The 19,655-nt window shown below is 37.0% G+C and overlaps 1 protein-coding gene across 2 annotated transcripts; it reads right to left on the bottom strand.

Annotated features, from left to right (window-relative positions):
• Nucleotides 1–1,179: 1,179 nt before the first annotated feature.
• On the bottom strand, nucleotides 1,180–18,865 carry RhoGDI (rho GDP-dissociation inhibitor). 2 transcript variants are annotated; one of them, XM_071586199.1, is made up of 5 exons: nucleotides 18,684–18,865; nucleotides 18,207–18,404; nucleotides 14,298–14,407; nucleotides 7,749–7,863; nucleotides 1,180–3,034 (listed from the first exon to the last, which is right to left on the bottom strand). In XM_071586199.1, the coding sequence occupies exons 2-5, from the start codon at nucleotides 18,400–18,402 to the stop codon at nucleotides 2,838–2,840; spliced, it is 618 nt and encodes a 205-aa protein (XP_071442300.1). In that variant the 5' UTR covers nucleotides 18,403–18,404; nucleotides 18,684–18,865; the 3' UTR covers nucleotides 1,180–2,837. The 2 variants fall into 2 exon arrangements, with proteins under 2 accessions (XP_071442300.1, XP_071442299.1); XM_071586198.1 differs by having other exon boundaries at nucleotides 18,207–18,407; nucleotides 18,684–18,864.
• Nucleotides 18,866–19,655: the final 790 nt, after the last annotated feature.

Raw genomic sequence — 19,655 nt, 5'->3', positions numbered from 1 at the left:
TTACTGACAGCGGTGAGCAAGTACTACGAGAAAATAGTTTTCAGAAACTGCAATCTCACGAGCTTAAAATGGCCACTCAACCTCCTTTTTTAGTTATTAATCGACCGAAATATGTTAGCTTAAAACTCTTTGTAGTGAATTTGATATTTCAGGTGGTAGATGCATAACCAAACATTGGTAGACTGCTATGGGACCACTTGGCTTCTGTAAAGATGTTATCACGCGCCTGTTTCGAAGAATATGAAATTCTCCTTCGGAAAACCGAATTTAATTCCGAGTAGGTAGTTGCGATGCTTTCGTAGGTAAAATTATAGTAGTTTAATGTCAGAACTTAACCGGACGCTTCTTAAGAGATTTAATAATAATCGTGAGATTTAACTTGCCAAAATAGCTACTATAAGAACAAGCCGAAAGTGAAAGCTGCACAACTGCAATGTTCATAGAAAACACAATGAAAAAATCCTGTATGTTTTGCTCGCTAAGCCACGGTAATCAACCCGAAGATTTGCATATTAAGTAAGATGAGTGGTCGCTTAATAGTCGGACCTCGTGGTTCGGCAGGTATCTATTTCGAATTTTGCACCGATTTAGTTCGTAAGGATATAATAAGACGCTCCAAGTCTAATGGGCATTATGGAGGTTAGTTATTAACTTCGTTGGGGTTTTTGGCATTTTCATGTATTAAGAAGTGGCCATTCTGAGAGACCTAAACAAATTGATAGTATGAAAGCACTTTGTAACTAAAATGCTTCAGTGCTGTTCATCTTAATGTGAATGTTCAGTTCAAGACAGCCTCAATCCTGGAAAATTTCTTGGAAGAGAGTATTTTGGCCATTCATTTGCTGAAAATTGTACAAATGTGGGGAATGTGTTGTTCACCCAACTTTACAGTGAGGGCCGAGGTTCACATTGCTTACAATATTTCCTAAATCACCATCTCGGACCAAATTCACTGTTTGTCAATTATATCGCAGTGCATCATTGATACATTAATTGGACTTTGGGGCACACATTAACCGACTCACAACACAACTATTCACTATAGCACTGTTTCCTGGCCACATAGAAAGGTGTCCATGATCTTCATTCTTCACATTCATCAGGTGTACAACAAACTTTGTCTCATGATGCTTTGGGGTGAAACAACTTTGAATTTGGGTTTAATGTCATAGACACACAAGTTTTTAAATTTTCATTTTATTCTCATAATACCACTTATAAACGCTACAAAACTTGTACTTTTTGCCAACAGTGTAATCATTGATGCAGGGGCTATTCAAAACAGATGACGATTAACTTTATGAACAGGTTAAATACAAGACAAAAGCAGCATTACATGCAGATGCAAAGCATGGCAACTCAATGGTCAAGTGACTTTTAGGGTGAGTGTAATCGTAAGTTTTCCTTAAAGAGTGGTGAAACTTTAATAAATTAATCTCATTTCAAATTCTAATGTAAAAAAATGCAAGGCACACAGTGGCTCATCACTATGCTCTCCAAACCATAGCATTCATTAAATTCATTGAACCTTGAATTGGTAGCATCATTAGCACACTAGAAGAAGTTTGTCATCAAAAACACCTGAGATGTATGCACTTTTTTTAAAATAAAATCTCCCTCTCATACTATGGAATTCGTTCATGAAATACAAATTGCACCAAGAGATACCAAACGCTGCATCATCCTCTCCACTTAAATGCTTCGACAGCCAAAAAAACATGTATACATGACCCTTAATTTATACTTTGCGACAAAAGTAATACCAAAATCTATAATAGACTGATTTTACTCAAACCCCTCCTAAGTTATGCCTTAATACTTATTATGACTGTTATGCTTATTGTACCCTATTCACAACCAACCAAACTTTCTTTCCGATCTTGCTCACGGAGAAATAGACCAAGAATTACAAAATAATTTTACGATAATTGGAATAAAAATGTGCTTATATGTATGTGTATATATATAGTCACTATGAGTGAGAAGCCTTTCATTTCCAAAGATAAAAAGGGGATTGGTGAATACTACTTAATGCCATAGATTAATTAATTTAACACAAATGTCTAGACGACAACACTTACATTTGACATCTTAGGAATAACCTAAATATTTAAGGAGACAAACAATTGCACCAATTTTAGTAACTTAATAATACCTATTATTGATTAGAGACAGCAAATACTTCCACGACTTCAAATTGCACTTTTTCCATATAACGATATGGCCTTTTATCACAAGGAAAAACGCTGTTTTGGTGTATCCATTCAGTCTCTCATAGCACTCCAAGAAATATACGTAAATATCATGCAAATCAGATAAGATTAGCGTTCATGTTCAAAAAAAACTTTAACAAATTACCAATTAGCCCAAATGCTTAACATATAATAGTTAAACTGCTATCGGGCTTCACATTCAAAAGTGAAACGATATCACAACAAAAACAATTACAGATTTGAAAAAAATCAAATTATTCACACAGATGAGGGATAATTATGCGGACTAACCAATGTTGATATGCTTTAAAAGTAAACAAAATCAGCGCACAAAAAGAGGGGTTAAAAATCTCTCTCTAGCACCCTCTCACATCCACAGCATTTGTAAGCCTAACTTCAAAATCAGAGACCCCTCCATTTTACCGAATGACCTACTGCGAGAAAGAGGAAGTGATAGAGGGGATACAACAGTCCATAATGCAACAAGCAAGCCCACAACTGCGGCCTCGGTGGAGAAACCACGTTGAAGGCTCTCCTTGGCCATCGGGGATGTGTTTGCCACGTCAATGGCACCTTCCTCTCTCTCTCTGCCACCCCCTCGCAGCCAGCCGTGCCCTCCCCCCTTCACTTCCAGTCCTTCTTGATTTCAAAAGTCCACTCCCACTTCAGGTGCTGGTTCTTATCGTCGTCCGTGAAGAGGGAGTGCACCGAATACGTGCCCCGAGTCATGACCCCTGACGGAGCATCCTCTTGAGGCGTCGTGTAGCTCTGGATTTCAGTTTTCGGAGGATAACTCCCCACCATGTGTGTCATCTTGTCAACTGAAATGGGCGGCACCATTAACACAAGACTCCACTTAATACATACAAGTACAGTGCGATAAAAGCACTTAGGGGTGAGCACGTATTGAATGCTCTCAGAAGAGCACTCCTCTGAGACCTCCGATACGTCTTTTAAAGTTTCATACTGATGAAAATTTTTGAGATTTATTGGATTCATAAAATAATATTAATTTATAATTAATATAAATTAAGAGACTAAGCAAACGTGAAATCAAAAGCATGACCCATCTCATTAATCACTGTTGAATTCAGGGGCAACACGACTGGAGTTTAGAATCACCCAGGTTTCTTAACCTAATTTGGTACTTATTCAGTAATTATTTGGTAATGCGGTTAAGTATCGGTGTCTTAATTTCCTTGTCCAACCCAACCCCTTCTTCTTGAGCAACAGTCGATTGCTACGAGCGGAAAGGAAAATTGGAACATTTCAATGCATTCAGCAAAAACCTAAGTTATTGAAGTTGGAACATATTATCTTTGGATGAAAGGCTAACCATTATTAACTCTTCCCAGTGAGCATTACTTGCCATTACAGGAGAAACCTACCAGAAATAACACAATTGCTCTAAATCTCACCTCGAATCATATTTAGAATGGAAGGCCATGAGTGAGGTTGGTGATGCCAAGAGGAATATTTAAAACATGCGAATCCTCTTACTCAACCACAATTTTTATTCCAATGCATGACCTAGGACTGAATGCAAATAACTATAAAATTATACTTATGGCAAATGCTTCCTCCTCAAGTACTTGATATGCTTTGCGTCAGCTGTATTCTCAGTTACTTGATAAAGTATAGCACGAAATCTATAAGGGGCTGTCAGAATTATGTGACCAACTGAAGAATATAACATAAGTATAAACTATAGAATAACTTGTATTGAAACACTTTTAATTCCTTGATTCCAATGAAACAGTATTTGAATAAAACATCACTATTTTGGAGATACTAAGAAATGCACCAAATTTATTGTACAATAAAAAGAAAGTCTACACGAGGGACCACATTTAAAAAAATTATTTTCCTTCAATTTATATACATCTTAACTGGGAAAAGAAATGAGAGAACCATCGTAGGTTTGAATCAAAATCCCCAATGCATGTGATAAGATAGCAAAAATCATGTAAATCACAGGAAAATATTGACGGTATCCCTGTCCAGGGATCTAATATTTTTAAATTGCTAATTACACAATAAACCACCAATCATCGTTGACTTCAAAAAGGAGCAAGAATCAAAAAACTTATTATTATTATTATTAATTCCCCAGCATGACTTTAGGTTGGCGTTATTTAACACCAGCTGGTTTGGAATGTACATACATTACTCAGTGGGAACTGAGACAAAAATGAATTTGCAATTAAAGTACACCGATATATAAATTACTACAGCAGCAATGAAAGTTTGAAAACAAATGCAATACCATGATATACGTAAGACACCCACAATTATGACAATGGAAATACTCACCAGCAGAAGCTGTGAGTCCGTGCAAGCAAAAGAAAACAAAAATCAACATTATTAGCATTTATTAATAATTAGCTTCGCTAATTACTCCATGAGCTGCAACAAAGTCTTACTTATTTAATGGCTAAAGCATGCACTAAATTAAAACATTTATGAAAAAATTAAATTATGCAAGATGGCTATATACACATAGGCAGTGACCGGATGAAGAAATTAATTAAAAAATAAACAACTCTATCAGACACTGGAGAAGGCCTACTTTTCAGGCACCAAACTTCCAAATTAGAAATATTTCTGAATAGAATGTTGGTTACTTTACTTGAATTAAAAATGTCATTGTTACACGTGATTTTTGAGGGACAGGAACATTATAATTAATTAAAAATAGCAATTTTCCACAAAAATAAAATTTAATTCGACCGGTTTCAATGTTACTACATCAGCATCAGGTGATGATGATGTAGTAACATTGAAACCGGTCGCATTAAATTTTATTTTTGTGGAAAATTGCTATTTTTAATTAATCATGATATTCCACCATATCACGCCTGAAACATCTCTTTTTATTAGGAACATTATAGTTCTTGAGATACTGGGTGATCCCATTGGTACGGTGGCTAGTGCACTGGCTTCCCACCCAGAGGGCTCGGATTGAAATCCTGGAGACTGCCGATATCTACCGCTGATATCCTGATCCCTACTTGAGGTGCTTTACGTGCGAGAGCACTTAAAGTGAGTACGCCATCTGTCAGATGGGACTTAATAACTGCAGACCCCTAGGTGCTTTTCATTATGAGTATGCCAATGCCAAATTTCGGTCCACCCTTCGTCCTTTCGCATCCATCCCCAATGCCACAAATGACCTCAGCTGCCAGTCACCTTCCCTAAATCTCACACTACTCGAGCTACTGTTCAGGTTCATTCATGAGAATTTTTAAATAAATAGATACTGGTTACGCCATAAGCAGAAGATACATTTTAATAAACACCTCAATGAAGGTAAGCAGGTAATCTTAAATCTTTCGGGTAAAATTTATCCCTTCCATAAACATTACACCTTTATAAAATTTGTCCACACACGCAAGGATTCTGATAGAATACATCTCCCTTTTAATCATTACTGGGCTCAAATTTAAGTGTTCCTCATTGAAGTGGTCACATTTCCTCATCCTTTCACCCATAGTGAAACACTGATTTTTAAATGAAAGTGGAGGCTAATGTGCAGGATTTATTTAACAACTTTATTTGGGTGAGACTTCATAGCATGTTGTCCCACGCAACCCCTACATGTATCACATTAAAGACAAACAACCAAGCCCTAAGTGGAGGGAAACCCATCTAAGCGGAAATCAAACCCATGCATGACCTCTTGATTTGGCAGGTGAGGACATTACCCCACCACTAACAGGGCCGGCATATTATGGGTAGTAATCTCTTTCTCCAGGGGTTTCCACATCATTATCAGATCTTTTCAAACGCTATTAATGGTATATTGTCCCCTCAATGAAACCTTAAATGCTAAATCCGCACCAATTTCTTCAAACAAACTGCTTTGTCAATCCCATTACTGTATCAACTCAAGTAATGGCTGAGATCCCTTGACATGAAAATGAATATCAATGCAGAAAAATCAAAAGCAATTCAATGAAACCCATTAGAGAAAAATCTAAACGTAAAGCAACCAATCTCCAAACACTTGTCTATTTGATGATCAGTTTAAAGCTGCAGTTCAGCGCTGAAATATGAACTCCATTCAGGAACCGTTTCAGCTCAAAGTGTGAAAATGTAAACAAGCTTCACTAACTAGTCTACCTAGGAAAAAATTGTAAATGCAATACTCAAGCCAAAATTATAATTATGTAAATTCATACTGTACAATATTTAACCTCATTCATTTTACTATTTTTGATGTCATTTTCAAGAAAACTCCAAACTGAATTCTCCATTCTATAAAGAAATGTCGACTGCTCTTATTCCACAGATATATGATAAGTAGCAAATTCACAAAGATTATTATTCCTACATCTGAAAAAAATTATACTATGTATCTAGGGAATGGAGATAAGGGAGCTTTAGGCAATAGTTGCTCCCATTGTCTGCCTACACTTTCACATTGAATTTCATGATGGCTGCAACTCATTTGAAAGAAATGTGTTTTTAATACTTCTTGAGGACAACAATGATTCATTATTTCCCATAAAACAATATTGCATAAAATATTCCAAAATCAACTTAAAAGGTCAATACCATGCACAACAAATCTAATTACACAACTTAGAGCAGTGAAACATTTGGTTTGAACACACACTTAAAAGAAACCATAAAATAATAAGTAATTAAGAACTGAGTAAAGAAACGCACAGCAGAGATGGTCATAAATAACTAAACACCAAAATTATATCCATTATTCACATTTTTTTATACGATTTCAGATTTGCCTTAATTGCAACAGCCATTGTAATTGTTTTTTCTTCAGAGCCATTTTATGCTAATGCTGCTAAGATTCAACCGAAGTAATATTCACAACTCCGCCAATCAGAAAATCAAAAATCTTCCAACAGAAGGATTATCTCTGATCTTTCCTTAAGTTCACCAGAAAATTCCAATGAAAGAATGAAGATTTTCTTCAAGATATGAACCCATAAAAACGGCTATCGTCAAACCAAAGGTTGGTTTGGCAGGTGATGGCAGAGTTCACCCAATACTAAGCCCAATGGTGTTTGAAATCCCCAAATTAGCAGGGTAAGGGGGCCAGTCCCTTTCCCTGTGCCGGGTATGGTTTCCCAGGAAGATCTGGTACTTGAAAAATCACATAGCTTGAGTGGAGCTACGGGTGCCCAGAGACGCTACCCTGGGAATCAAACCTGGCCCCTCCGATCAGTAGTCCAAAGCTCTATCCCTTTGACTATCAAGTCCCGTTAAAATAGAACTAATATTCTTACTCAACATGGTCAAATTACATCACATGGATGGCAAATACCCATGCAAGACTGAAAACAACAAGTGAAACATTAAGCCATATTGACATGGTATCGAGGAGGTACCGTCCATAGCCAATCAGAAACCAGCTTCCATCACAGCGCATTGATGTATAACAGTGCATTTCCAATCCAGGATCGAAGCTGATCTCTGACTGGTATGGGACCACACCTCCATTATAGTGGGTGAACCAAGACATTCCAAATCTTGAATTAAAACATGTTGCAAAGCATAATGAACACTCACCAGGCATACCCAATCTGTACGTCTTTTGTACATATTTCAAACCATGCACAATTTCCCTTTGCACCACAAAGTCTATTCTTATTTTGTATGAGACTCCTTCTTTGATGACAAAAACCTAAAAAGGAAAAAAATGAATGGCATATTAACAACAGAATCCAAAAATAGTTTTCTTGTTAGTGAAAGGCATGGACTGCGGGTTACTCATCCTTGAAAGCTGATGGCTAGGAACATTTTAATGTTGTGATAATGTGTATCACTCCTAGAGAGATTTCAACATTAATGAACCAGGAGAGCCGACAAAACAAGAAGAATCATGCTATGTACAAACATTGAAAAATTAAACTTACTCTCTGGTAGAAAATATAAGGAGCACATGTTTTTTTATGTAGATTACAAAAATGATTTATTCAAGGCTTAGCACCTCCAAATAAAGAAAAGAGTTCAATTAATCTTCTCTTCTTATTGAGAAAGCATGCCCATCATGTCCTCCTTTCATTATGCAGTAATTACTATTAAAATAATACTATTTACTATTGAAATAGTTGGTCCTTCAAGGTACTTCACTAATTAAGAGTAATATACTTTCAAGATGGCGATCTGTTGTGTGACTCCTGTAAAAATCCTATCGATTACACCAATAAATTTACCTGCTCTGACTTTTGTCCGCGATTTTTTCATATCAAATGTACGGGATAAATAAATAGGGACCTTCCTCAAAAAGCATTATTAGAATGCCGTGACTTATACTGGAAGTGTTCTTACTGCCGAGCGTCTGTCCATAAAATCTCCAAAATGGCGTCGGACATTGAATTTTTAAAGGAAGAATTGACTAAGTTAAAATCTGAACGCGAACTTACTACTGAAGAGCCTAAATATGCGACTACTTTTACAGACTGTTTAAAATCTGTTAATGTTCCGAAGCCTAATGCTCAAGTTCAACCGCCGATGCTTACAGAGAAAAAGCCTACCGTTGGTTGGTGCTCCAGAACGTCCGCAAACTCGTGCCTTCAAACGGAATGCATCTACAGTGCCTGCTACGTCCCCTGTTCAACCTCAATCTACCTCTCTATCTTCTGCATCCACCACTGAAATCCGTCGTCGTCACTCAACCAAGTGAATACACTGGTGAAAATGCTTCTGTTAGCCAACCTTCTTACATTTCTAGTGACGGCTTTAATGTTATACAACATAAGCGGCGATGCCGTACACCCGTCATGGGCTCCTCTGATAAAAAGTGCTCCATCTCTGGCATTAATCGACGTTCTCACGTGAATGTTTGGAATTTTCATCCTGACACCACGATAGAAGCAATTATGTCATATCTGAAGGACCACCTGCCCGAGCTCCCCGATACATCAGTAGACATCGAGCAGCTTAAGGTATCCAGGGGTAATTATGCCTCTTTTCATATCTCGATTGACGAAGATCTCCATGAGAAGCTCCTTTCCCCAGAGTTTTGGCCAAAAAATATTTTCCTTGGCAATTATTTTTTCCGAGATCCCACCGGAATACTCCGGATGATTAGTGCACCAATTGAAAACTCCCAAACCCTCAGGTAGTTCTAGTTGTTTTTCTGTCAACTTCCTTGCGCTTCATGCTCAGTGCCTAAGAAACAAGATTTGTGACCTGGAAATTCACTTGAACTCGGCAAATTATGACATTCTGTGTCTTTCCGAACACTGGTTACATGAGCAAGAAAGTGATCTATATCAAATAACGGGATATACTCTTGGCTCAATCTACTGTAGAAAATCTTTCAAAAATGGTGGTGTATGCATCTGTTTAAAAAATGATCTCCCCTGTAAACGATTGGATTTACATCGTTTTTGTATGGATCTACATTTTGAAATTGTTGCCGGGTACCATAAAGGAATGAGATTAATTGTGGCATCTATTTATCGTTCTCCAAATGGAGACTTCGATGTGTTCTGTGAACAGCTTGAGAAGGTTTTAACTTACCTTCAAAACTTTCACGCAATTATCGTTATAGGAACCGATTTAAATGTTGACATGGGTTGCCTTTCAAGGAATCATACTCAGCTAGACATTCTTCTCGGGGGCTTTGATTTATATTGTGCCATTTTGGAACCGACTAGGTTGAATGCCTGTCTTGACAATGTAATAACTAATGCTGACAAATCCGACTGTATTCTCAAAGTCTTTGACCCCATGCTCTCTCATCATTTTGCAATCTCCTTTTCATGGCACCCTAAGCTGTGTGTTAATAGCTATAACAAAACTTCCAAAACTGTGTATGTTAGACAGATGACTGTACACCATGTCTATGAATTCATAACTTTGCTTAATAACACTGACTGGGATGCCCAACTGACCTATACTGATTGTGAAAGAAAGTTTGCAACTTTTTTTAGTCATTCCTTGTCATTGTTTGAATGTGCATTCCCAAAGAAATTAATTCAGCTGAAACAGAAGCCCAATCCACAGGCAAATTGGTTTAATATTGACCTTGAGAATAAGAGAAGGAATTTACGCAACTTATATAAGCAGTATAAGCTATGTGGTAGTGATGATCTTAAAAAAACCTACAATAACCACAAGAAGGACTATTATACTGAGTAAGGATTGGCTAAATGTCATGCCAATGTTAGCTACATGAACAGTGCATCCAACAAATGCAGAGCAGCCTGGACTATCATCAAAAAAGGATTAAGTAAAAAGTCTGATGATGTTCCAATAGACTCTGAATCTTTTAATAACTACTTTATTAGTCCGGTTGACAGTATTATAGCTGATATAAATAATATTAATCAAACCTCAGCAAACACTGCTAATAACCTATTATGTAATACTCCCACCACCAATACTACATTTAGATGGAAAGAAGTTTCTCAGATAGATATAATTAAAGTAGTGAAAAAGTTCAAGAATTCTAATTGTAAAGATATGTTTGGGCTTTCAAATAATTCAATCAAATCTGTCATTGACTGGTTAGCATACCCTCTTGCCATTGTCATTAACTCTTGTCTCCAGTCTGGTTATTTTCCTGACCAGTTGAAGTTTTCCAAGGTCAATCCTATTCACAAACGTGGTGATATCAGTTCTCCAAACAATTATCGTCCTAATACAATTATTTCTCCACTTTCAAAAATCATTGAATCAGTTGTATTTAATCAAATCCTGGACCATTTTGAATCTTTAAATCTATTTACACTGACTCAGTTTGGTTTCAGACCCAACAAATGTACGACTCAAGCTGTTGAATATGTTATAAAGCAAATCATTAAGGCTTATGTAGGTAATCAATGTTTGGCTCTCTCGCTATGTGACCTCTCTTCGGCTTTTGACTAAAATTTATTTCTTCCTACTTACCCGATCGTAAGCAGTCAGTTTATGTAAATGGTAAACAGTCAAAACCATTAAATATTAAATATGGTGTGCCTCAGGGCTCTGTGCTTGGACCTCTTTTATTTCTGGTCATGATTAATGACTTGTGCCCCAATATGATTACTGACTGTGTCCTCTATGTGGATGATACTACTTTCCTACATAGTTCCCCCCATCATTCTGATGCGATGAATAGAGTTCCTATTATACTTAAAAAGGCAGTGGATTGGTTTTCTGCCTACAATCTCCTTCTGAATCCCAATAAAACTCAGCATCTTCTCCGTACACTAAAATCTGCTACACCAGAGAAACTGCTGGGATTTTATTTAAACTCCAAGTTAACATGGAGTGCTCATATTCTACACATTAGGAAGAAACTTGCACCAGCCTTATTTCTGCTCAGGAAATTGAAATTATATGTGAGTAAGGACTACTTAATTAATGCCTACTATGCATTCTTTCACTCACATATTACTTATGGCATTAGACTTATGGGGGCATGCATCTGATATTAAGCTAATCCTTGTGATGCAGAAAAAGGCAGTCCGTACCTTATCTAATTCATGCCCACTTGAACACTGTAGACCTCTCTTTTTAAATTTAAAAATGATGAGTCTACAATTTATATATATTCTATTCATTAGTTCATGTAAAAGAAAATATGAGTATGTACTCCACTAGGGCTGACTTTCACAGCCATAACACCAGAGCCAAGTCTAATATGGATTTTCCATACTATAGGCTAGAAAGGATTTACAAAGTTGAAGGTCTACCTATCAAATTGTTTAACATGCTTCCAAATTCAGTAAAGTCAGCCCGCAATGTGGTTTTCCGCAGGGTGCTGCGTGATTGGCTTACCTGCAATCCTTTATACTCAATAGAGGAGTATTATGAGCTTAACTTTACGAGCCTAAAACTACAAGGTCGAGTGTGAGTAGAATATTAGGTCTACGTATACAAATATTTTCAATACAAGTATTTTATGTGATTGTATATTGTGCTGTTAAGTATATTAACTATGAACAACTGTATGTTCCTATAAAAAGTCGCAATATATGTAACAGACAGTACAAATGCGAAAAATGATGACATCTACCATATGTGAATATGATTATGAGATGAATAAAGTATATTATTATTATCAATTTATCTCTCCTCCCCCCCCAAAAAAAATGAAATAAATTAACATTCAGCCCTCTAAACAATGTACATACATACAGGAAGTGCATCTGAATGAGCAGTACACATACTAGAAGGGTAAAAAGACAGGGCACATCACAACAGAAGAAACATATTAACAAATATTTATCAAGCAAGGCTCAATTGCCAGCTGATCCACACAAAGCATTATTTACATTCTATTTACAAACAGAAAATCTGAAATTACCATTGCACACGTTCTTGGAAAAAAAATGACATTTATTATGAGAATATTTTGGCAAAATGAATTAAAACTCAAATGCAGCACTTAGTTCAAGATTAAGCAAGAGAATTTGTATTACACGGCAAAAGTTTCTTCTTGCAATGCAAAATGTAGGAGCTAATTTACAAATCAAAACTTGTGCAATCTTTGAATTTTAAAATTATATTAACATTCTACTTTTAATACGTGAAACCAAAGTATATTTTCATGATGCTGCGATAGAATGAATTGAATATGTCAATTGCGTAAAACATGAACATCTGCAACAGTAACGCTTGAATTAAATATAGAATACTTCCACTATGTTAAACTAGAAATTTTCAATTTGTGGCTGACCATATGGCAGAGCACTGAAGACCATATCAGAAGAGAAAGTATGAGGTAGGGGAAGGAAAAGAACAATGAGCTCATTGGGACAGCAAACCAGCAGCTAGAACTATGAGGAACTGAAGAGGAAAAAGATGAACGACAAATGAGGGAAAGTTCATGTGATATGTAGCATGTACATTGTTAATGACCATCTAAAACCCCTATTTCCTTCAAGTGGATTTTCTTTCGTGACAATTAAAATAAAACTTAAGCAATCAAACGTCTCTGCTCTTTGAGAATCACGAGGAAGAACAATGCTCTACGACTTGGGCTAGGGTGCCTTAGTCAAGGTATAAAGAAAAGGTTTTAACAACCACAAATGGCAAATGCATAGTATTCTGACCATGTAGAGCCCCTCTTTGTAGCACTGAAGGAACTGCAACATGAGGTTACAGCAGTCTTATTATTTCAAACCAGACATCCAAGGGTTCATATTATGAGAGGTGTGAGAGAGAGAGAGAGAGAGAGAGAGAGAGAGAGAGAGAGAGAGAGAGAGGCAGGGAGGTGAATGTTGCAACTGTTCTCAATCAAAGGGTAATCGGTGCCAAATAACAAACAAATTGGTCCACAATGGTCTTTTGAATTGGGAATCCCGGGGAACGAAGTCTTATTTTGAGAATGGGAAAGACAAAGCCAATCAAATTATAACAATAATGAATCCCAAAAAGCCCATCTGCGAGAACTAAGAAGGTTGGGTCCTTGCTGATGCTCAAATAATAATTGGCCAACAGAGCACCAAGTAAGACGTGCCCACAGTGCATGGAAACCCTCGACGTACACATTACAGAGGGGAATATTCCATCAAGGCTCCACTCAAGCCTTCGGAATTCCTCCGAAAAAGTAGCAAAAAGAGCATCTTCTTCTCTATTTATCACATCGAATATTATAAAGAATCAAAATGCAAGAACAATCTTCCCACTGCTTTCTTAAGAAGAATATTCACTGCTCATGCAAGCATCCGTGTATTCCGCCAGAAACTGAATTTCACTGTCACCACTGCTGCCGTCACTTCCCTCCTCTTGGCAACGAATGCCACTCAAGTATGGACCCCATAATTTAACACTATGCACATTCTTTTCATGGCAGCAGGGCAATGGCCAAATTGTGAACATCAACACGGACGACACCTCAGATGACACCACGTACAGATGGATATGAAATACTTAAGTAATCCAAAGGGAACATTAAATATGGTAGATGTTTGATGACTTTTGCCACGCCATTGGAATGCACCGCTAAATGCTGTTCCTCCACCCTAGCCCTCGTGAGTCATCGTAAGCTAGGAGTCAGGAGCACTCTCTTAAAAGAGTGCAAAGTTGTCCGCCCTCAACTTAGCTTAGGTGTGCCACATGTCACAAGTTCATCACTTAACGAGTATGAAAATTACAACGGGGCCAATAAATATCACTTGCCTGTTTCTTTAGTTGTGTTAGATCGCCGGTAAGGTCGAGTTCCATGTCCGGTCTATCGACTACACAGAGGGCAAGCTTTTTCACTATCACCTTCCTAGGATCATCAGGTTCTGGAAATAATGCTGGTAATTAGTAGCATACTCTTATCTTTTGTGGTACATTACCATGCTAACCCACATATATTTAACAAGACGGAACCTTAAGGCATGATTTTTGCCTTTATTGGACTCCCTAGAGGTTTATGAGACCAAACTGTTACTCAAACTAAACCTTTTGGTGCCCAGGACTACACCAAAAGATTAACATAAGAACGGAGCAACTGCATGGCTACGAAAAGCTCATTCAATAGATGGAGAATAACATAATTCTTTTTAAACATGGATATGATTGATGGCTTCAACTCCAAATCAAGGGAATGAACATTTAGGTGATGTAAAATATCAGAACTATATCCTGATTGACTAGACTAGACGCATTAGAGGTTCCATTACATGAATCAGGCGTTCTTATATCACACAACTATATGTCTTTAACAAATAAAAGGGAAACTTAGGGAAAGCAGATTTTATTCACATGCATTTTAATATGGGTTGTGATTTCACACGTACATAGTGTTCATTTGGAATGTTATCAACATTTCATTTAAATATCAATCTAACTTTCACTCATGGGATTCAAAGTACACGTTTCTCCAGTAGAATTACTGCCATGAAATTTTAACATTGACTGTTAGCGGTGTGAAAATGATTTGGGGATAATAAAGCAACATATTAAAATAAATCTAATAATCATTAACCCCAACTTACAAATATAAAATACTCACACAAGTCATTTAAATTAGAAATAATGAGTATATAAATGTCATTCACAGTATATAAAACATCCTTGTGAATTTTGGATTTTTCTTAAGTTGAATTAACAGTGCTGCTATTAATTAAGTACTATGGTTGGCTGGACTATATAGCTGGTATATAGCTCTTCATGTGCTAAATCAGCAGTGCAGGGAGCTCTTAAAGGCGGAGAAAGGAGTGGCAGAATCTAGCATTCCTAGATTTAGGCATCAGGGCTCTTTAATAAGCAAGGGTATTACAAAAATGTGGATTGATATTCCTTCATTCACCCTTAACTCGGAAAACCTCAAAGTTAATGTACCTATTTCACCTTACAATAATCACTGAAGGATTTTCCTCGGTCCATTTGCAGTTACACAACCCTCACATCAAGAGAGCATACAATCCCTTTTTACTCATTACTTAAGGTGCAGGTTATGGCACGAGTCTACATATTCCTTCAATTGGGAATCAACACTAAGGATTTGAATGACCTTGGTACAGTGGCATCTGCAAAGGCTGTTACAATCAAAAGTCGACTTAATTGCAATGCCAATGCACTCAACTTGACTGGTCTCTACAGAAACTTTTAAGACACTTTTAAAATACCCAAAAGCATGAAGGGAAGTAATGAAAAGGTATTGAGAATTACCTCTAATGAAAACTGGATCTACATCTACCCATATATTCACACCATAAGCATTTAATGGTGCACACTCTCAAAACTGTTTTATACTCCAAATGGAATTCTTACCAAATTGGTAAATGAGAGAATATATTTATGATAATTAGTAATTGGGGTCAACAAATTTTTGGCTTGCATCATTTATGCTTAATAGAAATTTGAATTTATCAAATTATATTTTTTGTGATACAGTCGCAAAAATTATGGCTGGAGAATGTTCAAGAGAAGTTCTCACACTTCCCCAGAAAACAATTACATATAAAGATTACTTTTTTTGAAAAATGCACTTCATAAAATCATTACAAATACGACATTGCCTGATCAGTTTACTATGACATCGTGAGGTGAATTATATGACCACAACAATCCATAATAAATTCTACCAGTATTAATGCTTTTTTTAAGCAATCCTAGCCATTTATGGGCATTTTGCAGGTTTATGAATCAATAACTTGCAATATTCACTCTTAATTTACTTGGGACCGGTCGTAGACAGTTTTGATCATGAATAGATGACTTGGATTAATTCGATGGTTTCTAGCTCAACTTTGTGGAAGATAATGTTCATTAAATGAAGAGCACAATGTATATTTCCACTGTTCTTTATTTGGGTACTACTAGTTTCAACACCTAGGCGTCATCATCAGGTACAAATTAGTCAAAGTGTGGTTCATTTATATGCCATTCTTGTGGGGGAAGAGGTAAATAAGAGGGGGAGAAGCAGAGGGGGGGAGGGGGGGTCTTGATCGGTGTTGATGCGAAGGAGGAGAGGGTTGTTGGAAGCATCAGGAAAGGCGAGTAGTGGGCTTCACAGTGGGGGGGGGGGGAAGGGTAGTTAGGTCTTTCCATGAAGGAAAGGGATGCTTCCAGCATCGGGGAGAGGTATTCAAACAATAAATCATTCACCAAATGACCCTTTTTCAAATTCTTTCTGATTTCCAGCTCTTCCCACTAGTAGTACCAAAATAAAGAACAGTAGAAAAATACATTTTCCGCAATGGAAGGAGGGCACACTTGCCCTCACACTTTTCCATCTGGAAGCAATCGTGTTGTTTGCCAGGGACATAAGGGGCAAAGCATCCCCCCTTACCTGTACCATTGCCTGGAAACAGCAGCCGTAGGATTATGTTTTCTAATTTTATCATTACGCATAACCATGTAAACCTTAACATTTAGAGAGGGTCGTGAAAGTCACAATTCAGTAAGTTAAGAGGTGATCACATATTGAGCCATGACAATTAGTCTCACAGCCAGGTTTAGGTTCATCTCAATTGCATCTCTTTTTTATTGAATGCGTAGGTATGAAAAAATTAATGAGTGACTCCACTATGCTTATGTTTCGAGGCAATAATGAACTGAGGTGTATTGCCTGAGGGTGGCGAATCAACATGAATTATCAATTAAATCCCCAAGCAACAAAGCTTTGTGCATTTTATATTTCAGAAGTTCTTGTTGCATCTGTTGGTCTGATTTGTTGCTAACTTGGCAAAATCCTCTTACATCCCACACTCGCCTGCATTAGGGAGTGTCCTATGCACCCACCTGTTCACTTGGGCAATGCATGGGACTCATGAAAGAAAAGCAACTCATGATTTAGTTTGTCTTGCTGTTTTTATGGCAAAGAAGTTCATACCTTCTAGTTTTATCAAACTTTCCTCCTCAGACCTGGCTGAGAATGGGCAAGATGGACTTCCACTCACACTTTTGCTGATGAGAGATTATTGTGGAAAGTCTCAAGAAAGAAGTATTTATATATCCAGGTACCTGTGAATGCCAACATCATATATCCATCTAGAACCCCATCTTTGTTATTGGATGGAACCTAACAGTTGAATCTATCTATTTTTGTGCCACTCAATCAATGGATAGTATGCAAAAGGAGATGAAATAATATAGTGACTTGTTAACATAGGAACTAAATATAAATGTGAAAATATGCAATAATACATTAATTATTAATATGTTCAATACAAGGGAACTTAAACTTCATTGCATTCGAACTAAGGGAAATGTAAAGGCACGAAATATTCTATTTTTAAGGAATTTTTCTATATTATATTTACGAAATGGGGTAATAGACTCATGCAAGATTAGGAAACTCGAAAAAAATCATCAATTTCCTTGGACTATGGATAATTCAAAATTCTATTTAATGAGTACACCATAAAATGTGAAAAATAACACCATATATATCATTTTACTGCACCTCCATCTAAAAGTGAACCTTATATTTTTTATGAACCAGCTCCTATTCAAAAATGAATCAAGTCTAAAAATCAGTTCACAAAAACCTAAGGGAGTAATAAATTATATTATGATGATCAGCGAAGTGAAAATTAAGAGGTAAAGCATCTACAAGATCATTTTTTGCTAACAACTAGAGAGAAGACTTACCCACGATTACTTTCCCCTCTTTTGCTTCCCCGAGCAGAGTCTCTTTGTACTTTCTAAGACTTTCATCTTCTTTATCTGCTTCCAGTATTTCCTCAATCGTTTTCTCTGGAGGGGGTTTGTAAGTTGAATCTATTTCCTCGACATCGGGGCTGTCGACAATTCCAACATTATCACCTTGCACCGAGGGTTCAGACATACCTGCTGAATAAACGTGGATACTAAATTAGTCTAGAAATGGATAGTCGGAGAAATAATGGGTATATAAAGAAGACAGGAGATTTACAAAAAAAATCCCGCCAAAATATTCACTTAGCAGAAACAAATCGGGGAAGGGGTATTTAAGGAACGAACGACCATTTCATTTAACATAATGCACGACCCCCACATAGATTTCATCCTCTACTTTGTGCCTGCCAGACATTTCAACCCATTACGATGACGAATAACTGAATAAATGGTAAATCGCCGATAACTTACCGGGCTTAAATAATCTCAAATTCCAATGACGACAAGAACTTCCCACCAAGTCACCTCAGCAGACACCGCCTAGTTCCGCCCAAGCCGAAATCAACTTGATAAGCAAATAAGGATGTTGCGTACGTATAGAAAATACAGAGGTGCGATGTCAACGCTCTCGTGGAGAAACAGAGAAACGATACATTTTTACATTAGAAATAGACGGTGTGATCGTTTAAAATTGGGGCAGTCGTGATGTTGAGACATCTCTGCATGAAAGAGAAAATTTTGGATATAACTGCACTTATTATATGAAACAATAATGAATAATCATCAGTTTTATTTTTAATCCGTATAATATTTTCTACCTCCCAATTCCGGTTAGGCAGGCTAAGGAAAGGATTTTACTAAAAATACACTCTGATAACATAACATTTATACTAGGTAATAATCATCCTACCGAGGGGTTTTGAATGTTGATCGCATCTATACCCTGATGTACTCTATCTTCTGTTGTTTGCAATTCCTTGGGTCCACAATGTCATCATTTTTAGGTTGGCTAACAAGTCTAACTACTTTTTATTTTGCGTACGTCAGGGAATGGATCGCCTAGCATGTTATTATTCGTACAGGTTTGGTTAAAAAAATTTGAGAGTCCACCAAATTTTTTTGTTTGTTAGGTCAGAAGAGTGGGTACGTGTATTTCCAATAAGAGTGATCTCTAATAGCTGATTGACCAAGCACCGATGAGAGAGAGAGCGCGCGCGAACATTCAAATTGTAATGTGCTTCTTCCATATCAAACCAAATTTTACGGCGACAATGTTTCGAAAATTATTAGATATGGTTTTTTATCAATTTTATTTTCACGGGTAACAACCACTGAGGCAAGAAGACACTACGAAACGAGTATCAAAAGTGCTTCACACCAATCAACAAAAGATGATGATGTACTTTACTAGAAAGTGTCTTCTGTACCCGAAGAACTGAAATC

Source organism: Hetaerina americana, unplaced genomic scaffold (genome assembly GCF_022747635.1).
Source record: "Hetaerina americana unplaced genomic scaffold, ioHetAmer1.1.p SCAF_21, whole genome shotgun sequence".
NCBI lineage: Eukaryota > Metazoa > Arthropoda > Insecta > Odonata > Calopterygidae > Hetaerina > Hetaerina americana.
The sequence above is the reverse complement of the archived record's forward strand: the minus strand, read 5'-3'. Positions and strand labels throughout refer to the sequence as shown.